The 24135-nt window shown below is 39.6% G+C and overlaps 1 protein-coding gene across 1 annotated transcript in view; it reads right to left on the bottom strand.

The window, feature by feature from the left end:
* Positions 1-24135, bottom strand: part of LOC111152138 (beta-1,3-glucuronyltransferase 2) — a 78985-nt gene that overhangs the window by 29905 nt on the left and 24945 nt on the right. The window contains exon 2 of the mRNA XM_022510442.1: positions 2703-2847. Coding sequence (XP_022366150.1) covers positions 2703-2847 — 145 coding nt within the window. The remainder of the gene's footprint in view (positions 1-2702; positions 2848-24135) is intronic.

Genomic DNA, 24135 nt, shown 5'->3' with positions numbered 1-24135 from the left:
CTTGCCCCGCTTCCCACAGAGAATACGTGAATCTTGCGTGAAATGTAAACAAAGCTATGACTTTTTAAGTTTTAGGAGAACAAACTCCCTCCAAATCAGAATCATCACCTGATCAACCAAATCACTCTCACTTAAAGGCTTTCAAATATACTAATAATTTACTGAAAACTAATTTGCAAAAGCAAGTGCATGTGTGAAGAAAATAATTTAGTGTGGCAAAACCTATTTTCTTAGAGACAGAAATTATATTCCTATTTTGAAACAAGGATAATTAAGAAATAGACAAATCGTTCATATTTTATGATAGTCCTTATATTATGCTTTGAAAATATATTGAAATGTTCACAAAAAGCCAAACATCAGTCATGTCATAGACCGAAGTAAAAAGGTACCAAATATCTTGTCACAGGCCAGGCCTAATGCATAAAACACATGTGCCTTTCTTGAATTTTAGATATATCTATTTGGATCCAAACTCTGGGGGGAATCAATGCAAATATTCAGTGGATTTACCGGATACTTGATCATCTACGTAAAAGTTCTTATAATAAAATCCAGAAAGACTTAATCCAAGTTGTCCTCACCTTGAAGCTACCTTGCAGGGCTGTGGGCAGAGATCCTGTGTATAAGGAGACACGCCTGCCGAGCCTGTGGTGAAGCAAGGCTCTGGGAAAGGTAAGGGCCAAACACCTATCAGCTGGCTGCTTTAGCAGTCTCAACTCCTCACTTAGGAACCAGGGACCTGGGCACCTGAGTGGCTCAGTCAGTTAAGCGTCTGCCTTCCACTCAGGTTAAAAAAACATGGGCTCCTGGGATCAAGTCCCGCATTGAGTCCTGCCCCTGTGGAGCAGGGAGCCTGCTTCTCCCTTTGCCTCTGCCTTTCTCTCTCTTAGGAATAAATAAATAAAATCTTTAAAAAAAAGGGGGGGTGGACCAGGGACCTGGCTTCTCTTTGAGCTTCCCAAGGACAGAAGCCTGGAGAAAGAAGAACACACCAGAGAAGACCTCAGTGGTCGTTCACACTACATCTCATTCTACACATGGGGAAACGAAGTCCTAGGGAAGCAAAAGACTTTGTCTAATGTTCTCGAAGTTTTCTGCTCAGAGTTATACTTCCTCTCAGCAAGAAACCAGATTCTCCAAAGACACAGCCTTTTCATTTCAGAGTGATGAACTCCCATTTCATTGAGGAAAGGCCTCTTTTGGGAACCCTCAGGACCTTCCAAGTATGACTGACCTCACCTCTGTCTGCCTTCAGGTGAAAGACTTGGTGAAGACGGCACTCAGCCCTGAGGCTGCGGGGACTGAAGACCAAAGGGTAAGGCTTATGTTGGGGGAGGTCAGAAAATAGAGAGGGGAGCCCAGGACAGGGTGACCAGGGAAGGGTAAGAGCTCCAAACTGTCCCTGGGGTCAGAGACCATGAAATACATTTCCATAAAACTGACACTCAGGAAATGTTTCTTAAACACTGAGTAAAAATATCCTAGTCTGTTCCCTCCCGTGATGCAGGGCAAGGGGTCCCCCACAGCGTCATGCACCAGAACTCACCCCAACAACTCTCACTCCTCACACTCTTCATAATCTTGCTCCCTCAAATTTATAGGATCGTCAAAATAAAAGTGATGAATCCAGTTCAGAATGCAGTCTTCGTCCCATCAGAATTCTGAGTGCAGTTGGAAAATACACACAAAGGTCTGACCAAGCACAGGATGACAGACAGACAGACAGGGCTGTGTTCTAGAGTTGAAGATGGAGGAGATTAACCTTGAAGCTTTTCTGCCTCCATCTTCTAGGTTATAAATGTCAGTGATTTTTCTTGCCTCTAAGCCTCATGTTTTAAACTGCATCCTTCCACAGTTACCACAGGCATCGTCTTATATAACCCACTGAAAAGAAGTCACTTTATGATAATGTAGCATTCTAGGATTTGTGGACTACTTATAGGTCTTACTCAATTCAATGGGTTGGTCAGAGAATAAAAACTTCATTTTCTTTAGAGGGGGGGAAGGGCAGAGAGAGAATCTTAAGCAGACTCCACGTCCAGCATGGAGCCCAACGTGGGGCTTGAACTCACAACCCTGAGATCATGAGCTCAGTCAAAATCAAGTGCTGGACTCTTAACTGACTGAGCCACCTGTGCTCCAGGGGATATAAACTTTAAAAGATAGGTACACTCAGTTAAGCAATGGTTGAAAAACCAGAAACCCAATTTTATGTTTCAGCTATTAAATGTATCAGTAAGCACTGAATTTATCAATTAAGCATGAAAATTATTAGCTTGTCAATTTTACATCACTATTAAGCTTATCAGTAAGCATGTCATATACTGAAACCAACTGGACTCCGAGAGAGGGGAACCAGAAGGCACAGGCTGCAGCCCCGGTGAGGAGGGGCCAAGTCTGGTTCCCACCACTGACCGGACACTCAGTCCAGCACCCGGCACATACACGCTTGTTGAAGAGATGGCCGCATGCACAGCTGACTAAAATGGGACAGAATAATCATTTCTAAGCACCCGTAAGGTCCATTTCTACTTGAATTAATCAAAAAGCCTGTTTCGAAGGTTTACTTGGTTTATCTGCTGAATAGAATAAGACATAGGGTCTTTCAAGGCTTCCTTCCTCCAGCACACTGTTACAACAAACAGGACCCCTGGAAGAGCAATGGGGGAGGAGCAAAGGTCACCACCCACACTCCTCACCTGCCATGTCGATGGCAAAAGGCCTGTCTGCTCTCCAGCCGGTGTACCAACCCACGACTTTGCCGTTTTCCACCAACGGACGTTCATAGCGTCGCCCACCAACCAGGCCCACTGGCCAGACAGAGACTTTGCGTGTAGTTCGCATCTATAAAAAGAGGAAAGAGACGTGGTTTAAGTTTCCTGAGGGAAAACAACTCGAAGGGAGGAAAGAAATGTGAACCACATAGAAGAAATGGGGTGGTGGGGTGGAGGCGGGGCATAGATTTTTCAGAAGCTGAAGGTCCTGACAGAACACTTCTAAGGGCAGACCGCTGCCTGATGCCCAGCTGCTGGGCACCATCAGTGACCCTCTGTCACAGAGTCCGCTGGTGGCTCAAGGCTTGAGAGAAAGGAAGTGGGTGTCAGTATCTGGACATCACTTATTTGAAGCTAAGTTGTGACTGTCAAAAATATTTTCTCTTTGCTTCCAAGTTGAATCTTCATACTTGGCATCTTTGGAAGTGAAAGGGCTGACTTCCCTTTAGGAAACTTGACTGCTCAGTAACAGCAAAAAGTTCACTCAGAAAAGCTGCAGGAGTTGCCTTTCCTATGACTTGTTTATTTATACAGACACAGAAACATTGGCTGAGGGTGTTACTAATGGCATCCAGATGGAGAAGGGATACTGGGCATCCTCGAGAGAGACCAAAAAACAAAAAAACCCCACACCCTACATTCCACTTTTAAGGGCAACTGAGCCCAACTAGAGGAGGAAAAGCATCATGAGGGCAGCTGGAGAAGCTCGCCTTCTCTCTTCCAGCACACACTGTAGTATCTTGTGGAATTCTGGTTAAAGACAGCCTTCCGCTGAAAGTGATTTACTGGATTTCTTTAAGGGAAAAGACATGTTCACAACAAAGCTTGCTGATGGCAGGGCAGCATTCTGGGGGGAAGCCTCCATCATCACCTTCTAAGACACGTGTGAAACAGGACCGTAAGCAGCCCACAAGACACCTTCCTGCTAACTAGAAGCTTCCCTTTCCTCGGGCACATACGTATACCGGGCCCATGGCTTGGCCATTAAAGTACAGGCTGCTTTCAGCTCCACTCACCCTCTCAGCAGGGGGTGTCCTTGGGCATAACTGACACAGCTGCATTTGGTGGACTGTTGTAATGACAATTTCAACACCAAAGCTTTTTTTCCCCCTCCAACACCAAAGCTTCGTGCTCAGCATGGAGTCTGCTGGAGATTAACTCCCTCTCCCTCTGCTCCTCTCCTTGCAAGTACACGCTCTTTCTCTCTCTTCCTAAAATAAATAAAATCTTAAAAAAAAAAAATAGAATCTTTGCCTAACTCAAAATCACAAGAGTTTTCTCCTCCTCTCCACCTCTCCACAAGTATTATAGTTGTCGCTTTTAGGTTTATGATCTATTTAGGTTATGATCTAGTTAGCATTAATTTGTGAGAATGCTGTGAGGGGCTGAGTGCGTCGTCACCCAAGCACCCCTGAAGCTATGTTCTTTCTCCTTTTTGCATACGGATATCCGATTGTTCCAACCACACTATGTGAATGGATATGTGACTGTCCCAGAGCTGAACGGTCTTTGCACCTTTGTGGGTTTATTTATGGACATTCTCCTCTAATCTGCTGGTTCATTTGTTGATCTTGATGCTAACACCCTGTCCTGATTTACTGTGGCCCTAGAGTACTCTGGTAGTCCGGCAGTATTAATCCTTTGTTCTTCTTCATCAAAGTTGTTTTGACTGTTCTAATTCCTTTTCCTTTCCATATGAGTTTCAGATGCACCTTGAACATTTTAGCAAATTTTTATTGGGATTGCATTAAACCTATGTATCAATTTGGTGAGAACAGACAGCTTAACAAAATGAGGTCATGAATAAGACATAGTTCTTCATTTCCGTAGATTTTTCATTTTCCTCAGCAATGTTTTCATGATTTAATTCTTGAATCAATATTAACATTTAATGTTTTGTGTCCTATGTCATCTCCATAGGTGGGGAAAAAAAAACCCAGAAAGTTTACTAAAATTTCCACAGAAATATCACCCTCTCCCCAACTCACTCCACCTTCAAACTCCTGTTCCCTCACACACTGCAGAAAGTGTAAACATTTCTATCTGTCTTATGTATCAAACGTGCAAACATATGAAAAAACTAAAATCTAAATACATGTGTTTTTCCTAAATTGACACAATGGCCTTATATCTATCTCTAAGGTATTAACAACAGTACTGTTCTTTTTTGGTATTTCCTTAAAATGTGCATGATTTTTCAGCTCCCAAATTGCTTTTGCCCAGAGCATTAAATTTTCAAATCTGCCAAACACTGGGAAACAGACCCCTTCTCCACCTTGTGCGTCCTCTTGAAAATGCATAGGTTGTGCCCTACGTATGTCAGGTGCCAAAAAATTCTTGATAAGCACCAGGTAGTAACTGAAAGGAAGACCACGTGTAACAAGAAAGCAGTGTGTGCCTGTGCAGGCCAAGGGACCAGCTCACCATCAGAAGAGGAGGAGGACAGACAATAAACGAACAGAAGTTTAAAATGATTTTAAAATAGGAATGGAGAAATCGCCATTAAGAAGAATAATAAACCATAACTGTGAGACCACTAGCGTGAGGGAATTAAACATGGCCAAACCTGCGTTGTGGCAGGTGTTTCACTTAAGCCGGGCCAGGAAAGACATGCAGGATTTGGCCTGCAGACATCAGAACAGCCTCAGGTTCTAGGTAATGAGATGAATCCAAGAAACAAAACTTCCCATTTCTGTGCCAGTTTCTTGCTAGAAAATGCAGGTTTCGCTTATCACACTCCAAATTCATGAGAGCAGCTCAGAGCTAACACTTACTTGTGCTGGATTTTTTCAGAGAATTGGGTGTTCAAAGGTGAAGGAGTGACTATCTGAACACAGGTGATATGGCAGGATTATGTATGCAAAATTAAAAAAAAACTTGTCATTTAAGTAGTTTAATACTTTGGAAGGATCCAGATGCCCTTGTCATGTGTGCACGGCTCCGAGAGTCAGCGTGGAACGCTCTATCAGAGTTAGACACACGGCCCCTCGGTACCCCACCGCTATATCACATGGAATGTGCCAGACATTTCAAAGGAAAATAGCACAGCTATTTACAGAACTTCTTCATTTCACCCCTGGGAGATATCCTTTGTTCTGTGTCCTTTATACTCAGTCTATGCTCTTTAAGAATTGCTCAGCAGCCACCTTTTCTGAGAAGGGGGGAAGATAACAATGACTGTTACTATTAAAAGTAAAAGCACTTTTATACAACTGAAATATTCTTGGTATTTAAAAGTTTTGTTACTTTATTAACACAGAATAATAGTTACATAAGGGGCACAACCTCAAGTGGCTGTGTGAGCCCCAATCTAAAACAGAGGACTAAACCTCTAGATAGAAGATGAAGAGGAAGCAATTCACATATTTCTAAGAGTTACAATATTAAAAATAGATCCCCAAGGCATTCTCCTATTTATTCAATGCCAAAGTCATAATCTGTCATTTATTTCTCCCACCACAACCTCGATTAAATAGACAGGACTTGCACAGCAATGTTAACCAGCCAAAATCATGGACTATTTCCATAGTCCCAAGGGCTACTAAGGACACAAAAGATCCCTCTGGTACATCTCCACACTCTTCCTAAATGCCATTTAAACTATCGAAGGGCAGGCGTGCCTCATTGGCTCGCCTAGCTGGCTCAGCTGGTTAAGCAGCAGTCTTGATCTCAGCGCAGGTCTTGAATTCAGGGTTGTATGTTCAAGCCTGCGATAGGCTCCACTCTCCAGTGCTGTGGAGACTACTTTTAAAAACACCAAAAGCCAAAAACAACAAGAAAAACTATCCCAGGGCAGGTGGTGGTTGTTCATCTTCATCTTCTCCAGGAAAGGAGGGAGGCAGGTAACTACTTCCCCCACCTGTGTCTGGTGACCCTCACCAATAATCAGCCCCTGGGTTTTTTAGCCAACTATTTTTTTTTCTGCAGCCTTACAACCTTTTGGTCCTTCCCTGGGGAACAGCTAAGAGCCAGCTCCAGGGACTGGAATACTTCAGAAGATCACACTAAGTGATCATCAGAATGCCCTTAGAGTAAAGCAGAAAGAGTTAAACAAAAGCCTTTAGCTTTCTTGAAGACACACCACTAAGGTGAAATCTTTTCTTATTTTTTCCAAAGGGAAATGCATAAAGTTCTTGATTTTCTGAAATTTAAAATGCTGTAAGTGAGTTGGGGAAATCGGAGGGAGAGACAAACCATGAGGGACTGTGGACTCTGAGAAAAAAAAAAAAACTGAGGGTTTTGGAGGGGAGGGGGGTGGGGGTTTGGGTGAACCTGGTGGTGGGTATTATGGAGGGCACGTATTGCATGGAGCACTGGGTGTGGTGCATAAACAATGAATTTTGGAATACTGAAAATAAAATAAAATTTTTTTAAATAAATAAATAAAAATTAAAATGCTATAGGCAACCTTAAGGAGAATTACCATAAAGAATGACACTCTGTATCCTGCTTTTTTAACACTGCAGTGGGAAAGAAAAATGCCCTAAATCCAAAAGGATCCAGTAAACGGAAGACACAAGGAAAGAGCAGAACAAATACAAGGAAGAAATACAAACATGATGACCTGGAGTTGAGGATCCTTCTCCAATTTCACTGTCCATAAACATCTGATATTTCCAACAGAGAAACTACATTACATAATCCAATGTACCCATAAAATCCCTTGGGAACAAGTTCGAAAATTAATGTCATATCTGTGTTTTCTTTCTTGCATCTGCCCCCTAATGGTTTTAGCAACAATTTCCTTCAACTAATGGACACTTGGCTCAATGCTATTCATTCCAGAGTCCTTCACGTATCTTCATATTGCCTAGGATTTTTTTTTTTTTTTGCCTGATTTCCCTATACCTCCATTCCCACAGCATGAACTTTTGAGGTGCATAAAGTATCTAAGAATTCTAGAAAGCAGAAATGCTCCTAATGTTATATTCTAAACTCATCTCCTATGTTATTGGTTAGAAGATGAAGTCTAACATTTCTTCCATTCCTGCTGTATTTTTTCACTAAACCATCCATCACATAATGTGTGTCCAGTGCTGTGCTAGGCCCTGAGCAAGGCTGACAACGTTCTCATTTACCAAGCCAACATTCCAGGAGAGAAAAAGTAATGACACATCGAATCACAAAATTATTTACTTAATTTCTATGCTGATAAGGTCTGGAAGGGAAGAAGACAGTCTATAGGAGCAGGATGCAGAGGATCTGATGTGATCTGGGGTCTGCTGAAGTTTCCTTGAGGACATCAGCATGAGCTAAGTCTAAAGCCTGAAGCATGAACCACTGTGGACAAGAAGACCAAAAATATTCCAGGAAAAGGAACTCAGGTTCATGGGCTCCTAACAGGGATATTCCCCTGCATTCTTTAATTAAAACAAACAAACAAACAAACAAACAAAACAGAAAATCTATTGTGGACAGTGGCTGTTAGGAGTCAAGTTTCTCACTGTTGTAGTAAGAATTTACAAACAGAAGAGAAAGCTAGAATTATCCATGTGGTTACAGATTAGAGCTGGAGACATCAATATGAACTCATTTTTAACTGAAATGGCTATACAGATAGAGAGATGTGTCTACATGGGTTAGTATCACAGATAGTTATACAGATGGTTATTGAGATGGTTATACAGATAGAGAGATATGTATACATGGATTAGTATCATATGTTTATTTCCTTGCTCTATCAGCAGACAGGGCCCAGAAATAATGACACTCCAGTAGCAATGAGCCCACCTGGTGCCCAGATCTTGGTTTCTAATACCATACTCTAATAGAAGGAACCAGACCCACTCACAGAAGTAGCTGATTCTAGGTCTGAGGCAAAAAATACACAAGACATATCCCAAGGTATCTTTACAGTCAGAAAGTAAGGAAGTGCTCAAGAACAAAAGCAAATGAAAAACTGCACATTGATCAGAGCATATAAAAAGACATGCAGGAGAGTCAACTGAAAGAGCTCCAATTGGCCAAAGCTGGAAAAATGTGAGCAACAAATGAAGAAGCATTGGATTATACCTTAAAGTAAATACTAAACACTAATATAACCTAAATATATATAAATGACTGAATAAATAAGTAAATGGACAATAGACAAATCTCCCATTCAGAAGCATTCCAAAAAATTTATGCAGATAAATTCCCAACAAGGAGGTGGAATGCATTCCTTAAGTATGAGCTGCACACAGTAACTTCTTTCCAAAAGAAAAGCCTGGAAGGAAGTCTGGAGTGGGGAAGGTGCTTTACAGTAAAGAGAGCTGATGAGACAAATGATCAAGGTTAACATCAACATTGGTAAATCATGTTGATAGAGTGCATCTTTCTTATGATGTACCAAGAAAGGCTACCTCTATGGTCTTTTCTAATATCATTCTTCAATAAAAGGAACAGGGGCTTCTTGGATAAATGGCTGATTATAGGAGTGGGCAGATCAGACACAAGGTGAGCATGAAGCATCTTATAGCACCAGGAAGTAAGGAAGTGTTGAAAAGCAAACAAACAAGCAAACCCACAATGATGGAGGTATGTCAAAAGGACACAGCCAACTGAAAGAGTTCCAATGGTCAGAACCAGAACAACTTGAGTCATAAAATAATGTTGATTCTATGTACCCTTGATGTGATGTTATGAACGTAGCACTTACCACGGTGGTCTTCTTCCTTGAAACCAGTAATCCCACAATCTACTCAGGAAAAACATCAGACAAATTCCAATAGAGGGGAGTCCTCTAATACACTTAACCAGTGCTCCTCAAAATTGTCAAGATCGTTGATAACAAGAAAAATCTGAGAAACTGTCACAGCCAAGGAGAACCTCAAAAAACTTGACAACTCAATGTAATGTGGTATCTAAGATGGGATCCTAAAACAGAAAAAGGCCATCAGGTACAAACCAAGACCATCTGAATAAAGAATATACTTTGGTTCATACTGGTTCATTAATTGTAATACATGGTACTGTAATAATGTAAAATGTTAATAGAAGATGAAACTGGATATGAGGTATAGGAAACTTTCTAGTATCTCCTCAGTTTTTCTATAAATCAAAAACTTCTGGTTTTTGGAGAGAGGGAAGATGAGACAGAAAGAGATGGGAGAAGATCCTGAGCTCACTACCTCCCAGGGACAAACCAAGACAACTACATATACTGCAGCTCACTCTGAAAATGACCTGAAGTCTGGGAGAACCAACCTTCCACATCTAAAGTCCTAAGGAGAAGTCCACATTGAATAGAGTAGGAGGGGCAGAGATGCAGCTGGGAGCCAAACCTCCAGGATGGCTACCCACAATCAGAAGGGACATCACAAGCATGAGCAGCAAAGGAATCAAGACCCACACCAGGAATGCCCAGCCCTGAGGACCCGCACTGGGAAAGTAAGTCATCACAATACTGGCTTTAAAAGTCAGCAGGACTGAACTCCTGGAGAGCCAGAGAGGCCATGGGAAACCAAGTCTCTGCTTTCAAGAGCTAGCACACTGTATCACTCTACACAAGACCCAACACAGAAGTAACAGTTTTAAAAGCACCTGGGAGTGAAAAAGCACATGAAGATTTACTAATTTTAGTACCTGTGCCACAGAGGCAGGGATCTGCGGGAACTTTCTCCAGGAACAGAAGTGCTGCTGGGCACCAATTTTTTGCTCTCCTTCAGCCCACATAAGCAGTTGCACAAGTAACATTATACAGGATGGACCACACAAAATAAGTCTCAATACATTTAAGAAGACTGAAATTATATTCATCTTTTCCAACCAGAAATCAATTACAATAAAAGTACCAGAACACAAATGTGGTACTAAAAAGCATGGTACTAAACAACCAAGGGGTCAACAAAGAAATCATAGAGAAAAACAAAAAAATACCTGAGATAAATTGAAATGGAAACACATTGGTTCAAAATCTTTGAAACACAGCAAAAGCAGTTCTAAGAGAAAATTTACAGTAATGTAAGTCTGTCTTAAGAAACAAACAAAATCTCGGGGCGCCTGGGTGGCTCAGTGGGTTAGAGCCTCTGCCTTTGGCTCAGGTCATGATCCCAGAGTCCTGGGATCGAGCCCCGCATCGGGCTCTCTGCTCGTCAGGGAGCCTGCTTCCTCCTCTCTATCTGCCTGCCTCTCTGCCTATTTGTGATCTTTGTCAAATAAATAAATAAAATCTTAAAAAAAAATAAACAAACAAAATCTCAAACAATCTAAACTTACAATTAAAGGAGCTAGAAAAAGAACAACGTCAAGGTTGGTAGAAGGAAAAAATAATAAAGTACAGAGAAGGAATAAATGAAATAGAGACTAGAAAAAAAATAGAAAAGATCAATAAAACTAAGAGCTAGTTCTTTGAAAACATAAACAAAATTGATAAACCTTTAACCAGACTCAAGGAATAAAAAATACTCAAATGAAACCAGAAATGAAAGAAAAGAAACACAAAATACACACACACACACACACACACACACACACACCAAAAACAGAATTATAAGACTACTACAAAAAAATTATATGCCAACAAATTAAGCAACCTAGAAGAAATGGGTAAATTTCTAGACACAGTCTTCTGTGACAGAATCAGGAACAAATAGAAAATCTGAACAGACCAATTACTAGTAACAAAATTAAATAAATAATAAAAAAACTCCCAACAAACAAAATCTAAGACCAGATGCTTCACAAGTGAATGCTACCAAACATTTAAAGACAACTTAATAACTATCCTCAAACTATCCCAGGAAATAGAAGAGGAAGGGATGCTTCCAAATTCATTCTATGAGATCAGCATTACCCTGATACCAAAACCAGAAAAAGACACTACAAAAAAAAGAAAATTACAGACCAGTATCTCTGATAAACATAGATGCAAAAGCTGTTGACAAAATATTAGCAAATTAAATGTAAAAATACATTAAAAATATCATTCACCACAATCAAGTGGGATTTATTCCAGGATGCAAAGACAGTTCAATATATGCAAACTGATTAACATGATATTCCACGTTAACAAAGTGAAGAATAAAAATCATACAGATGCAGAAAAACCAACAAAATTCAACATCTCTTCATGACAAAAACTCTTAACAAAATGGGTATAGAAGGAACATACCTCAACATAATAAAGATCATACATTACAAACTCAAGGGTGAAAAGGTGAAAGCTTTTCCTCTAAGATCAGGAACAAGACAAGGATTCCTATTCTCACCACTTTTATTCAATATAGAACTAGAAGTCCTAACCACCACAATCAGATGAAATAAAAAGCATCTGAATTGGCAAGGAAAAAGCAAAACCACCACCACTGTGGACAAAATGATAAATATAGGAAACCATAAAGACTCCATAAAAAAAAAAAAAAAACTGTTACAATAAATGAATTCAGTAGAGTTGAAGAATAAAAAGATCAATAGATGGAAATCTGTTGCATTTTTATACACTAAAAACAAACTAGCAAAAAGAAATTAAGACAACAATACCATCCACAATTGCATCAAAAATAATAAAATACCGGGTGCCAGGATGGCTCAATCAGTTGAATGTCTGCCTTCAGCTCAGGTCATGATTTTCGGGTCCTGGGATGGAGCCCCAGGTCAGGTTCTCTGCTCGGCAGGGAGTCTGCTTCTCTCTCTTCCTCTGAACCCCCACCACCCCTGCTACACTTGTGCTCATGCTCTCTCTTGCCCTCTCTCTCAAATAAATACATACAATCTTTTTTTTTTAAAGAATAAAATATCTAGTAATAAACTTAACCAAAGAGGTGAAAGACATGTACTCTGAAAACTAGGATATTGTTGAAATAAAAGACAACACAAACAAATGAAAAGATATACCATGTTCATGGACTTGAAGAATTGTTAAAATGTCCATACTACCCAAAGCAATCTACAGATTCAATGCAATCCTCATTAAAATACCAATGGTATTTTTTTCACAGAACTAGAAAATATAATCTAAAATTTGTATGGAACCACAGAAGATAAGCCAAATTGCCAAAGTAATCTTAAGAAAGAAGAACAAAGTTGGAGGTATCACAATCCCATATTTTAAACTATGCTACAAAAGTGTAGTAATCAAAATATGATACTAGCACAAAAACAGACACACATATCAATGGACTAAAGAGTCCAGAAATAAACCCACTTATATGATCAATTAATCTACGACAAAGGAAGCAAGAATATACACTGAGGAATAGACAGATTCTTCAATAAATGGTGTTGGGATAACTGGACAGCTACATGCAAAAGAATAAAACGAAACCACTTTCTTACACCATAAAAATAGTCAAAATGGATTAAAGACCTAAATGTGAGACTTGAGACCATAAAAGTGCTAAAAGTAAACATAGGCAGTAATCTAGTGGACATCATCCTTACAAAATTTTTCTGGATATGTCTACCCAAGTGAGGGAATCAAAAACAAAAATAAACAATGGGAACTACATTAAGCAAAATGGCTTTTGCACAGGAAAAGGAACCATAAACAAAATGAAAAAGCAAACTAGTAAATGGGAGACGATATTTGCAAATGATATAACCAATAAGCTGTTAATATCCAAAATATATAAAGTTGTCCTACAACTCAACACAAAAATAAACCAAACAATCTGATTTAAAAATGGGCAGAGGACATAAACAGACATTTTTCTGAAGACGACATACGGATGGCAAACAGATAAATGAAAAGATGCTCATCACTCGTCATCAGGGAAGGTGCAAATCAAAACAACAGGGAGATACCACCTCACACTCATCAGAATTGCTAGTATCAAAAAGACAAGAAATAACAAGTGTCAATGAGTATGTGGGGAAAGTGAACCCTTGTGCACTGTCAGTGGGAATTTAAGTTGGCACAGCCACTGTGGAAAACAGTATGGAGGTTCCTCAAAAAACTAAAAATAGAAGTACCATAAAATCCAGTAATTTCACTTCTATATTTACTTGAAGAAAATAAAAAGACTAATTAGAAAAGATATATGCACCTCTATGTTTACTGTGGCATTAATTATAATAGCTAAGATACCGAAGAAACCAAAGTGCCCATCAACAGATGAATGGATAAAGAAGATGTGGTGTATATACAATGGAGTATTACCCAGCCATTAAAAGAAAGAAATCTTGTCATTTGTGACATTATGGATAGACCTAACCGGTAATACACTAAGTGAAATAAGTTCAAAAAAGACAAACACCTTACGATTTCACCTATGTGTAGAATCTAAAAACCAATCAACCAAATAAAAAACAGACACAGACTCATAAATACAGAGAAAAAAATGGTACTTTCCAGAGGGGAAGGGAGTAAGGCGAGGGGTGAAATAGGTGAAGGAGAATAAGAGATACAAACTCCCAGTTAGAAGTCAGAGATGAAAAATACAGCACAGGGAATATAGCCAATAACACCGTATTAACACTGTATGGTAATAGATGGTAATTACGCTTACTATGGTGAGAATTTTATGTTTATACTTGTTTTTTTTTTTAAGGTTTTATTTGTTTGACAGAGACAGAGAGAAAGCACTCAAGCAGGTGGAGTGGCAGGCAGAGGGAAAGGGAAAGAGAGCTGGACATGGGGCTTGATTCCAGGACCCTGGGATCATGACCTGAGCTGAAGGCAGACGCTTAACAAACTGAGCCACCCAGTTGCCCCTATGTTTGTACTTGTTGAATCACTATGCTATACAACTGAAACTAATGTACATCCACTACAGTTTAATTAAAAATAAAAATAAAACTGGTTACTTTACAAGAATAAAGTCCATTATTTAAAAAAAATTAAAAGTTTCTAAGGCAATAATTCCTTTTCCATCCACCCCTCTTAGGGATGATGCCGACTTATTTTCTAGCTTGGGGGTCAATTTTTCTCTCACTTTTTGTGTTCTTAGGTATTGTGAAGACCAGAGGAGCACGGGTCCAAACGTGGTCCTGCAGCAAAGTGTGGTTTGGTCTGCACGGAGATGTTGTGTTTTAAATTGAGACATGTTACAATCCAAAGATTTCTGGTGTCTCGGCAAGCTGGGCTAGCATTACACATGGCAACGCTGGCACTGCAAGGCTACTACATAGCCTTCCCTGTGGTCCATGGTCCCCCACCTCTCCCATCACAGCCCCAAAGCTGAGTGTCAATCACCATGATTACTAATTGGTGCTGTCACAGGAAGTGTTCTTATCTCCAAAGTGGGAAAACTGAGAAACACACCAAATTGGCCATACATTTCAAGAAACAGGGAGGCAACACTGTTGGCTCTCATGGAAATGAGAGATGTTCCTGTACATTTAATATTCAAAGTATGTATTTAAGACACCATTAGAAACATAGGAACTACAAGAAATACATGAAAAAGGAATATAATTAAAGACCTTAATAAATGAAAATAAATTAGGTTGTAGTTTCAGTCCTTCAAGTTTTAATACCAATTAAGTAAATGCTTACACATGGCCAACTTAAGTATGCCACCTGCTTAAAAGCATATGAATTTGTGAATCCTGGTATGGATTGTCTGGAAGGAGCTAGCTTGGGCTCGGCTTATTATAAAGCTACTCTAATCAAGACAATGAGATATTAGTGTAAAGATAAGTAAATAAATGAAAGAGATCAGAGTTCAAAAGGAGTTCTTCCCATAGATGGTTGGTTGATTTTTTTTTTTTTTTAAGTAGTATGCTGAGGCAATGAAATGGGGGAAAGGACAAAGCTTTCAATACATAATGCTGGAAGAATTGGGTATCTATGGAAGGAGAAGAAAGGGGAGGGGAAGGGAAGGGAGGGGTAGAAAGGAAAGGGGAAGGGAGGGGAGAGGATGGTAGGGGAGGGGAGAGGGAAGGGGAAAGGGAAGAAAAGAAAAGAAAAGAACTTTAATCTCCATGTCTCACAAATTCATAAAAACTCAAAATGGAATCATGGTCCTAAGTACAAAAACTAAATTTATAGAACTTGCAAAAGACAATACAGAAGAAAATCTCTGAAGTCTTAGAGTAGGCAAAGATTCCTCAGGTAGTACCTAAAAATGTGAACTTTAAAAACAAATCAGAAATTGAAATTAAAATTTTCTACTCTCCCAGAAGATACTCTTAGCAATTTTTTTTTTAATCAAGTCACAGACTGGAAGAAAACATTCCAATACCTATCCCCGACAAAAAGCTTATATGCAGAATACACAGAATTCTTACAGCTCAACAAAAATGTCTAAAGGATGAATAGCTTTAACCACTGTTAACCTTAAACAATTAAAAAACAGGTCAAGAGATTTGAACAGACATTTCATCAAAGAAAATGAACTATTAGCACATAAAAGATGCTCTCTATCCTCAGTCATGAAAAATAAAAATTAGCAAATTAAAGCCAGCAATTAAAATCACAAGATACCATTATATACCCACCAGAAGAGCTAAAATTAAAAGACTGACAATACCAAGTAATGATGAAGATGTGGAGTAACTGGGTCTCTTATACATTCCTGTTGGGAGGATAAAATGGTACAACCACTCTGGAAACCAATGCAGCAGTTTCTTATAAAGTTGAAAAATATATACTTATCATACGACCCAGCAATTCCATTTCTAGATATTTACCCAAGGGAAAGGAAAGCCTAGTCAACATAAAAACCTGCACCTGAATGTTCACAGCAGCTTTATTCATAATAGCCATAAGCTGGAAATAGCCCAAACATACATCAACTTGTAAACAGATAAACAATTTGTGATACATCCATTCAATAGGTTACTACTCAGCAATAGAAAGTAGTGAACTATTGATATTCATAACATGCATGAACCTCAGAAAGATAATGCCGAGTGAAAGAAACTAGAAAAGAAGGCTACATACGGTATTATTCCAATTACATGAAATTCTAGACTAGGCAAACTGATCTATAATGAGAGAAAGCAGATTGGAGGCCATGATGAAAACTGCCTGTAAATGGTTATAAGGCGATAGCTACAAGAGTGTGTTTGCTAAAATACAGCTAACTCTACACTTAAAATGAGTACATTTTATCATAGGTAAATTATACCTCATAAATACAACTCAAAACAAAATAATTAAAAGGTTTGGATATGAATTCATGATTAGAAGACCTAGAAACATCAATACCTCAATAGCAATAAATATATCAAGCACCCTGATCTTAGTTTGTAAACAGGAATAGTGGCCGATTCCAGGACTGGCACAAGGAATGTATAAGATGAGTCTAGATATTTTGTGCCAGAAAACCAAAGATGTCCTCAGAGACAACAAAAGACATGTGGAATGAAGACAGAAGCAGGTCTGAAGTGTTGCTGGTCATTGTGGGAACAATTTGAGCATCAGGAGATCGAAGAAGAAGCACTCTGATAGATTAAACAAACAACACTGGGGGGGAAAGGACCAACAAGTCTAAGGTTACAAGTTGGGGTGTATGTGTGAGAGTGAAGCTGCTTTTTAAGAAGGATGCCAGCTATCAGAGGAAAAAAGAAAGGCGCAACAAGAAAATAACCACTTCATACCCACAATATACTAATTCAAGCAAGAACATTCACTGGATGTTAGAACTCTTGGGTAGAAGTTGAGAAACAAGACATTTAACCACTTTACTATCAACCTGTGGCTTACCTAGCAAACACAAAAGAAAAATATGTCCTCATAATGGAGAAATTTTGCAGTCACTGCCTCGACCCAGTGGTCAAGCTTGGTGTCACTACCCGTAAGATGACCTAACAATATATGCCACCCCGCTGAATGCAGGAGAGGAAGACAAGGTCATCCATGTGGTATCCTGGCTATAGGGGTTTGACCTGAATATATTTATGAGGAAACAGATGACTGATAGATAACAACCAAATGCCGCTTATTGTGTGTGTGGACTTAACATCATGGTTAAGCCTATAAGCTATTTAAATTCCTACTTTCCTCAAAGCTTCTAGGAAAGTAGACACTGTTGCAGCAAAGAATCCCAGCCTAAGAGTAGGACATTACGGTGACAACATCAGACTGGAGAAAAGGGTTACTACTTTGGATGTCCACCCGCCCCAAAAAGCCCATCCTCTCTCCAGCCATCAAAGTTAAAATATATTCCTTATAAAAATTTCAAATAAGTTTCACCTATTCTATTATCCCTTGTATAGATCTATATACTTTAGTAAAATTTGGTGTTCACTGAAAATATGAACATAATTGCCAATGACCATGAATCCTCATTTGGATATATTAAAAAGTTAAACTTCACGTAACATCAAACATATAGTCAGGTCTGCAGAAAAATATGGCAAACATGCCAATACAGTTCAGTATTGTAAGCTGGTGCTTCCTTTAAAATGTGATTCTTTTGCTACACATTCCCCAAAATCTTTCAAGAGTCCTGAGTTCTTTAATGGTAGAGAGCACGTTACTCATCTCCGTGGCAGTGATATTCAGCACGTGAAAGGAACTGTTTATTAAACTGTAGATTTTCCTTTGTATGGGTATTTAGAGCTCTAACCAACATCTAATGGCTAGTCTCATTTTTGTCCTAGCTCTTTCATGACTCATATGCAAAGAAGCTAACCCCCATGCCAAAAAAAGTTATAAATACTATGGACTTGAAAGCATTAAAAAATCAATATGGTCTCAGAGGATGTACTCTAGTTATGTGTATGAGCGTGCATGCATGTGGTGGGGCGGGGTGATACTGGGAGCACGTATTGGACTATTCAACTTCTTTTTCATCATTATGTAAGAGGTAGCAGGATTCACTACAAGAATGGAGGCATTGGTCATGCTCGATTTGCTTTCCTGGATGAGTACTGATTCCAAAGATTTTTGCTCTAGTTTGCTCAGAACTGTAAGCATGTGAGAAATTTCCAATTCCTTCATTTCTAATTTCTCCATATGAAAACCAACTACCCATCTCCCATTATTCTCATGGAGAAAAGTTGTGCTGGTGGTTGGGGGGAGGCCTTTAAAGTGCTGAGATATTCTTAAAAGATGCTGGTTACTGGTCATCTAGTTTCAACATGAAGTATGTTCTAGGATGGACGGACACACACACACACACACCCCAAACACACACAAACCACACGTAGCATTCTTTTAAGACAAGTTCTGAGAAAAACACATACTCACGTTTCTTTCCCAGGCATTAACCCAGGCATTAAGATATAACCTCTCTTTTCACGGAAATGGAAAGTAATAAAATATTCTTTGTTTTATTACTCATCAACCCTGTTGCCTTGTCCCCTGTTTCATGTAAGACCCTTCTACCTGGAGGTTTCTTTCCCAATATTTAATTAACATTTACTATTACTACAAAAAAAGGTTGAAGGCAATTTACAGAGATATAAACACAAAAGAAAATTAAACAGAGATGACTGATAATCAATAGCTTTCCTATATATCAGCAAATATCATGAAAAGAAGCATTACCACAGCAAAAGCAAATATGGAGTGTTAGGCAGAAACTTACTGAGAGCAGTGCAGGAACCAAAGGAAGGAAATTTTAAAACTTTATTAAAGAACAGAAATGGGGGCACCTGGGTGGCTCAGTCGTTAAGCATCTGCCTTCTGCTTAGGTCATAATCCCAGGGTCCTGGAATTGAGCCCCACATGGGGCTCCTTGCTTGGCGGGAAGCCTGCTTCTCCCTCTCCCTCTCTCCCTGTTTGTGTTCCCTATCTCTCTGAGTCTCTGAGTCTCTGTCAATTCAATAAATGGTATTGGGAAAAATGGTCAGCTACATGCAAAAGTATGAAACTGGACTACTTTCTTAACACCATACACAAAAATAAACTCAAAATGGATTAAAGACCTAAATGTGAGACTTGAAGCCATAAAACTTCTAAAAGAAAACATAGGCAGTAATCTCTTGGACATCAGCCTTAGCAACATTTGTCTAGATATGTCTCCTTAGGCAAAGGGAAACAAAAGCAAAACTAAACTACTGGAACTACACCAAAATAAAGAGTTGGGAACAGAAACAGAACAAAAAGGAAACCTAGTAAATGGGAGAAGATATTTGCAAATTATGTATTCAAGAAGGGGTTAATATCCAAAGTATATGAAGAACTCATACTATGCAACACCAGAAGGACAAACAAACCAATTAAAAAATGGACAAGGGACCTGAATAGACATTTTTCCAAAAAAGATATATAGGTGGCAAATGGACACATGAAAAGATGCTGAACATCACTAATCATTGGAGAAATGCAAATGAAAACCACATTGAGAGATCACTTCACACTCATCAGAATGTCTAGTATCAAAACCACAAGAAATAACAAGTGTTCATGAGGATATGGAGAAAGGAAAACCCTTGGGCAGTGTTGGTGGGAAAATCAAACTGGTGCAGACACTGGAAAAGAGTATGGAGTTTCCTAAAAAAAATTAAAAATCGAAATACTGTATGATCCAGTATTTCCACTATTGGGTATTTACCCAAAGAAAATGAAAATGCTAATTTGAAAAGATATTTATACCCCTGTGTTGACTGCAATTTGATTTACAGTAGCCAAGATATGGAAACAACCCAAGTATCCATCAATAGTTGAATGGATAAAGAAGATGTGGTATATATAATGGAATATTACTTAGCAATAAAAAAGAAAGAGATCTTGCCATTTGTGACAACATGGACAGACCCAGAAGCTACTGCGCTTAGTGAAATAAGTCAGGATGAGAAAGACAAATACCATGATTTCACTTATATGTGACATCTAGACAACAAAAAGTAGAAACAGATCCATAAATACAGAAAACTGATAGTTTCCATAGGGCAGGGGTGTGGGGAGATGGGCAAAATGAGTGAAGGGGATTGGGAGATATAAGCTTCCAATTATGGAATGAGTAAGTCACAGGGATAAAAGGTACAGCATAGGGAATACAGTTTATGGTATTGTAATAGCACTGTATGGTGGCAGATGGTAGGTACATTTGTCATTAACAGAGCAAAACATGCAGATTTATCAAATCACTATGCTGTACACTTGAAACTAATGTAACATTGTATGTTACATTATGTAACGTCTACCTTCGGGTCAGGCCATGATCTCAGGGTCTTGGTTCAAGCCCCACCTTGGACTCCTTGCTCCGCTGGGAGCCTGCTTCTCCCTCTCCCTCTACCTGCAGCTCCCCCTGCTTGTGTGTTCTGTCAAAAAAAAACCCCAAAATCTTTAAAAAAATTAAAATTGAAATTTAAAAAAATCAAGAAACTGGAAACTGTAGTGCCTAAATATGCAACAACTCTTAAAAACAAAAAAGCCTGGGCAATCGACCCACCCTCTTCCCTTACTAGAATGACCTCAGAAGAAGCCATGTGTAACAGTTCGTGTAATGACAAGATGGAAGCCTTGGGATGTCAGAATAACCAGCTCTGCCCAGAAGAGTCACCAACCCCCAGCAAACTTTGTAGGGCCAATCAAGAAGCTCTTACTCTATCAAGCTTATCAGATGTCAGGCTTTGCCTGTTGCAGCAGCCAGTACTATTCTGCAAGTAAAGTGAGATTACATGCTTAGTGCTTAAGCCATATTTTTATTATTTAGGCTGGGGTTTTGTAACTTGCGGTCAAAAGCTTCCCATTTGTTACATGTGCCATGTTCTTGGACCAGAAGTCTCAAAAGTATACAGGACTCTTCACATTGATGCCTAGAGTAAAGATCCCTAACAGCAGCTCTCTTGGCCATAGCTATTCTGGGCTGTTGGTTTGGTTCAGTGCTATAAAATCTTTAACTGCTGAAATCAGGGGGAAATGGGATATGAATTTAAGAAGATAAATCTAAGGCATCTAAGGAAGGTATGTGTCTGAATGAAGGAGGGTAAGGAGCATCAGGGACCTATCCTCCAGGGGGTTAGTCCTAGGAGCTGGATACTGGTCATTTCTGTACAGGATTCACATTTACAGGGATTTAATTCACAGGAAAGTAGGAATGTTGCATTTTGGTATAGTCTTTGACTAAATAGTCTCTTTGAGCTGAACTAGAGTTTTCATTTTTCCATTGATTAATAAAGCATTAGAGTGCTATGGTGATCAATACAGTGAAGTACCTCATGGCAAGTTCTAATTTCCCAAGTAAATAAAGTAAATAAAAACATTTATGAGAATTCTAATTTGAAAAAAGGTTTCACAGTGAGAAACAGCAGATTAGAGATGTACACAGCAATAAACACAGATCTTTAAAATACGGAACCTGGAGAAATACAAAGAAAAATCTATTTCACAATGTCATTTATACACACTAAAAGTACTGCACACAAAATGCTATACATTTCACAAGGACACATACCAATAAGATAACCCACAGCACAAATACTAGAATAAATGCCTGTAGATAAACATAAGAGCATAAAACATTAAAACAAACAGAAGAAGAAAGGAAGTTTTTAAAATTTGGTAGGACTTTCCTAAGAGTAGTAAGTAGACTTTGTGCCCACAGTAAAAGGTTTACAAAGTTATCATGACCAAACTTTACACCGATCAAAAATAACAACTGGGACACCTGACTGGCTCAGCCAATTGAGCATGCAACTCTTGATCTGAGGGTTGTGAGTTCAAGGCCCACACTAGGTCTAGAGATTACTTTAAAGTCTTTATAAGAAAATACAGATATAGGTGGATCTTGAAGAGAACCTTACTAAGAAAGTCCAGGTCTCACTTGCTCACTCTCTGACTGACACACACACACACACACACACACACACACACACACTGCAGATGCTGTTTACTCAGTTACTTTTTAAATAAAGTTTTATTCACATATTAAGCCCTTAACTTGGGAGAAGACTATCAAAAAGTAAAATGGACAAAGAAACAAGACATGCTTTAAATAGAAGAACAGAGATAGGATAAAAGTAAAAGGATAGAGAGATGCCTAGGTGGCTCAGTCAGTTAAGTGTCTGCCTTTGGCTCAGGTCATGATCTCAGGGTCCTGGGATCAAGTTCCACATGGAGCTCCTTTGCTCAGCAGGGAACCTGCTTCTCTCTCTGCCTGCCACTCACCCCTGCTTGTGAGCTTTCCCACTTCCCAGACAAATAATAAAATCTTAAAAAAAAAAATAAAAAGGAAAGGAAAGAAAAAGATATACCACACAACTAGTAAGCACATGAAAACTACTGTATCTATATTAATAACAAAGCAGTTTTCAAGACATATTTTCAGAGGTGAGGAAAATTTCATACGATAAGGGGATCAATTCATCAAGAAAAAAGCAAAAATGTAAAGGTGTATGCACCAAATAACACAGCTTCAAAATACATGAAGCAAAAAAATAAATAAATCTAAAAGGAGAAAGGGAATTTGGGGATAATGGTGGACTAGGAGGATCCTGAGCTCACCTCCCGCAGATACAAGATAACAGTTACATTTATGCAACTAACCCTGAAAACAACTCAAATACTGGCAGGACAAATATTCCATAATAACTGTAGAGAGGAGGCCACCGGGAAAAGGCTAGGAGGGGTGGAGGCACAGTTAAGAACCAAATCTTTGGCAGGACTAACCACAAAAGGGAGGGACACCATAAGCACAGAGAAACAAGATCAGATCCCACACCAGGAACCCTTAGCACTAGGGACCTGCACTGGGAAGATAAATCCCCATAACACCTGGCTCTGAAAACCAGCTAAGTTCAGGAGCTAGAAAAATCAGACAGCCTGACTCTGAGAAAGCCAGCCCAAGACTTAGCTCAGAAACAGCAGTTTGAAAGATACCTGGGGCGTATGTGAAGGAAACTTATTGACAATCTTGGAACATGCGTCAGATAAGCAGAGATCTTCAGAAGATTTCTTTGGGAGAAACAATGATGGCAGGTACCATTTCTCCTCCCATTCCTCCAGCCTAGAGAGCCTGACACTTGCAGGAAGCAGGACTAACTCCTTTGATCTTGCTATGTCCTCAGGCCCCACTCCTGTTCGTCTGCAGACTGCCCCATCCAACCTATTGGTCTGAACAGGCACCCCCTCAAAGCATACCCTACCACCGAACCCTCTAGGTAACCTCAACAAGGACCAATACCACTTCAAGTGATTCCTGTCCTGTGGAGGGGAGGAGATAACCCTACACAGCAGTGTGTCCACAGTTCTAGTAGCTCACACTCTTAGCTGGCTGCACAGGGAACAAGCCATGCCCTTCAGTGCATCTGTATCTGTGTCATTCTCTGCCCTGTGGTGTCCCCACAGAGAGAGGCTGACTGCAGACAGCTAGACTGACTGCTGGCCTCTTTACCAACAAACCCGTGGTGGCCTCAGCCCTCACAACAGCTTAAGGACTAAACCATGACCAGTGTCTCTGCAGCAGGCAAAGCAGGTCACTGCAGCCTGCTGGGCTGAAGACAACAGCACCTCATCCACAACAGTAAGGTATATACAGCTCACACAAGGTACATCACTGGAGTTCCTCTTTCTGGTGACCGGGGGGGGGGGGGGGGGGGGGGG

The sequence above is a fragment of the Enhydra lutris genome, unplaced genomic scaffold (genome assembly GCF_002288905.1).
Source record: "Enhydra lutris kenyoni isolate GAN:26980312 unplaced genomic scaffold, ASM228890v2 scaffoldscaffold28, whole genome shotgun sequence".
NCBI lineage: Eukaryota > Metazoa > Chordata > Mammalia > Carnivora > Mustelidae > Enhydra > Enhydra lutris.
The sequence above is the reverse complement of the archived record's forward strand: the minus strand, read 5'-3'. Positions and strand labels throughout refer to the sequence as shown.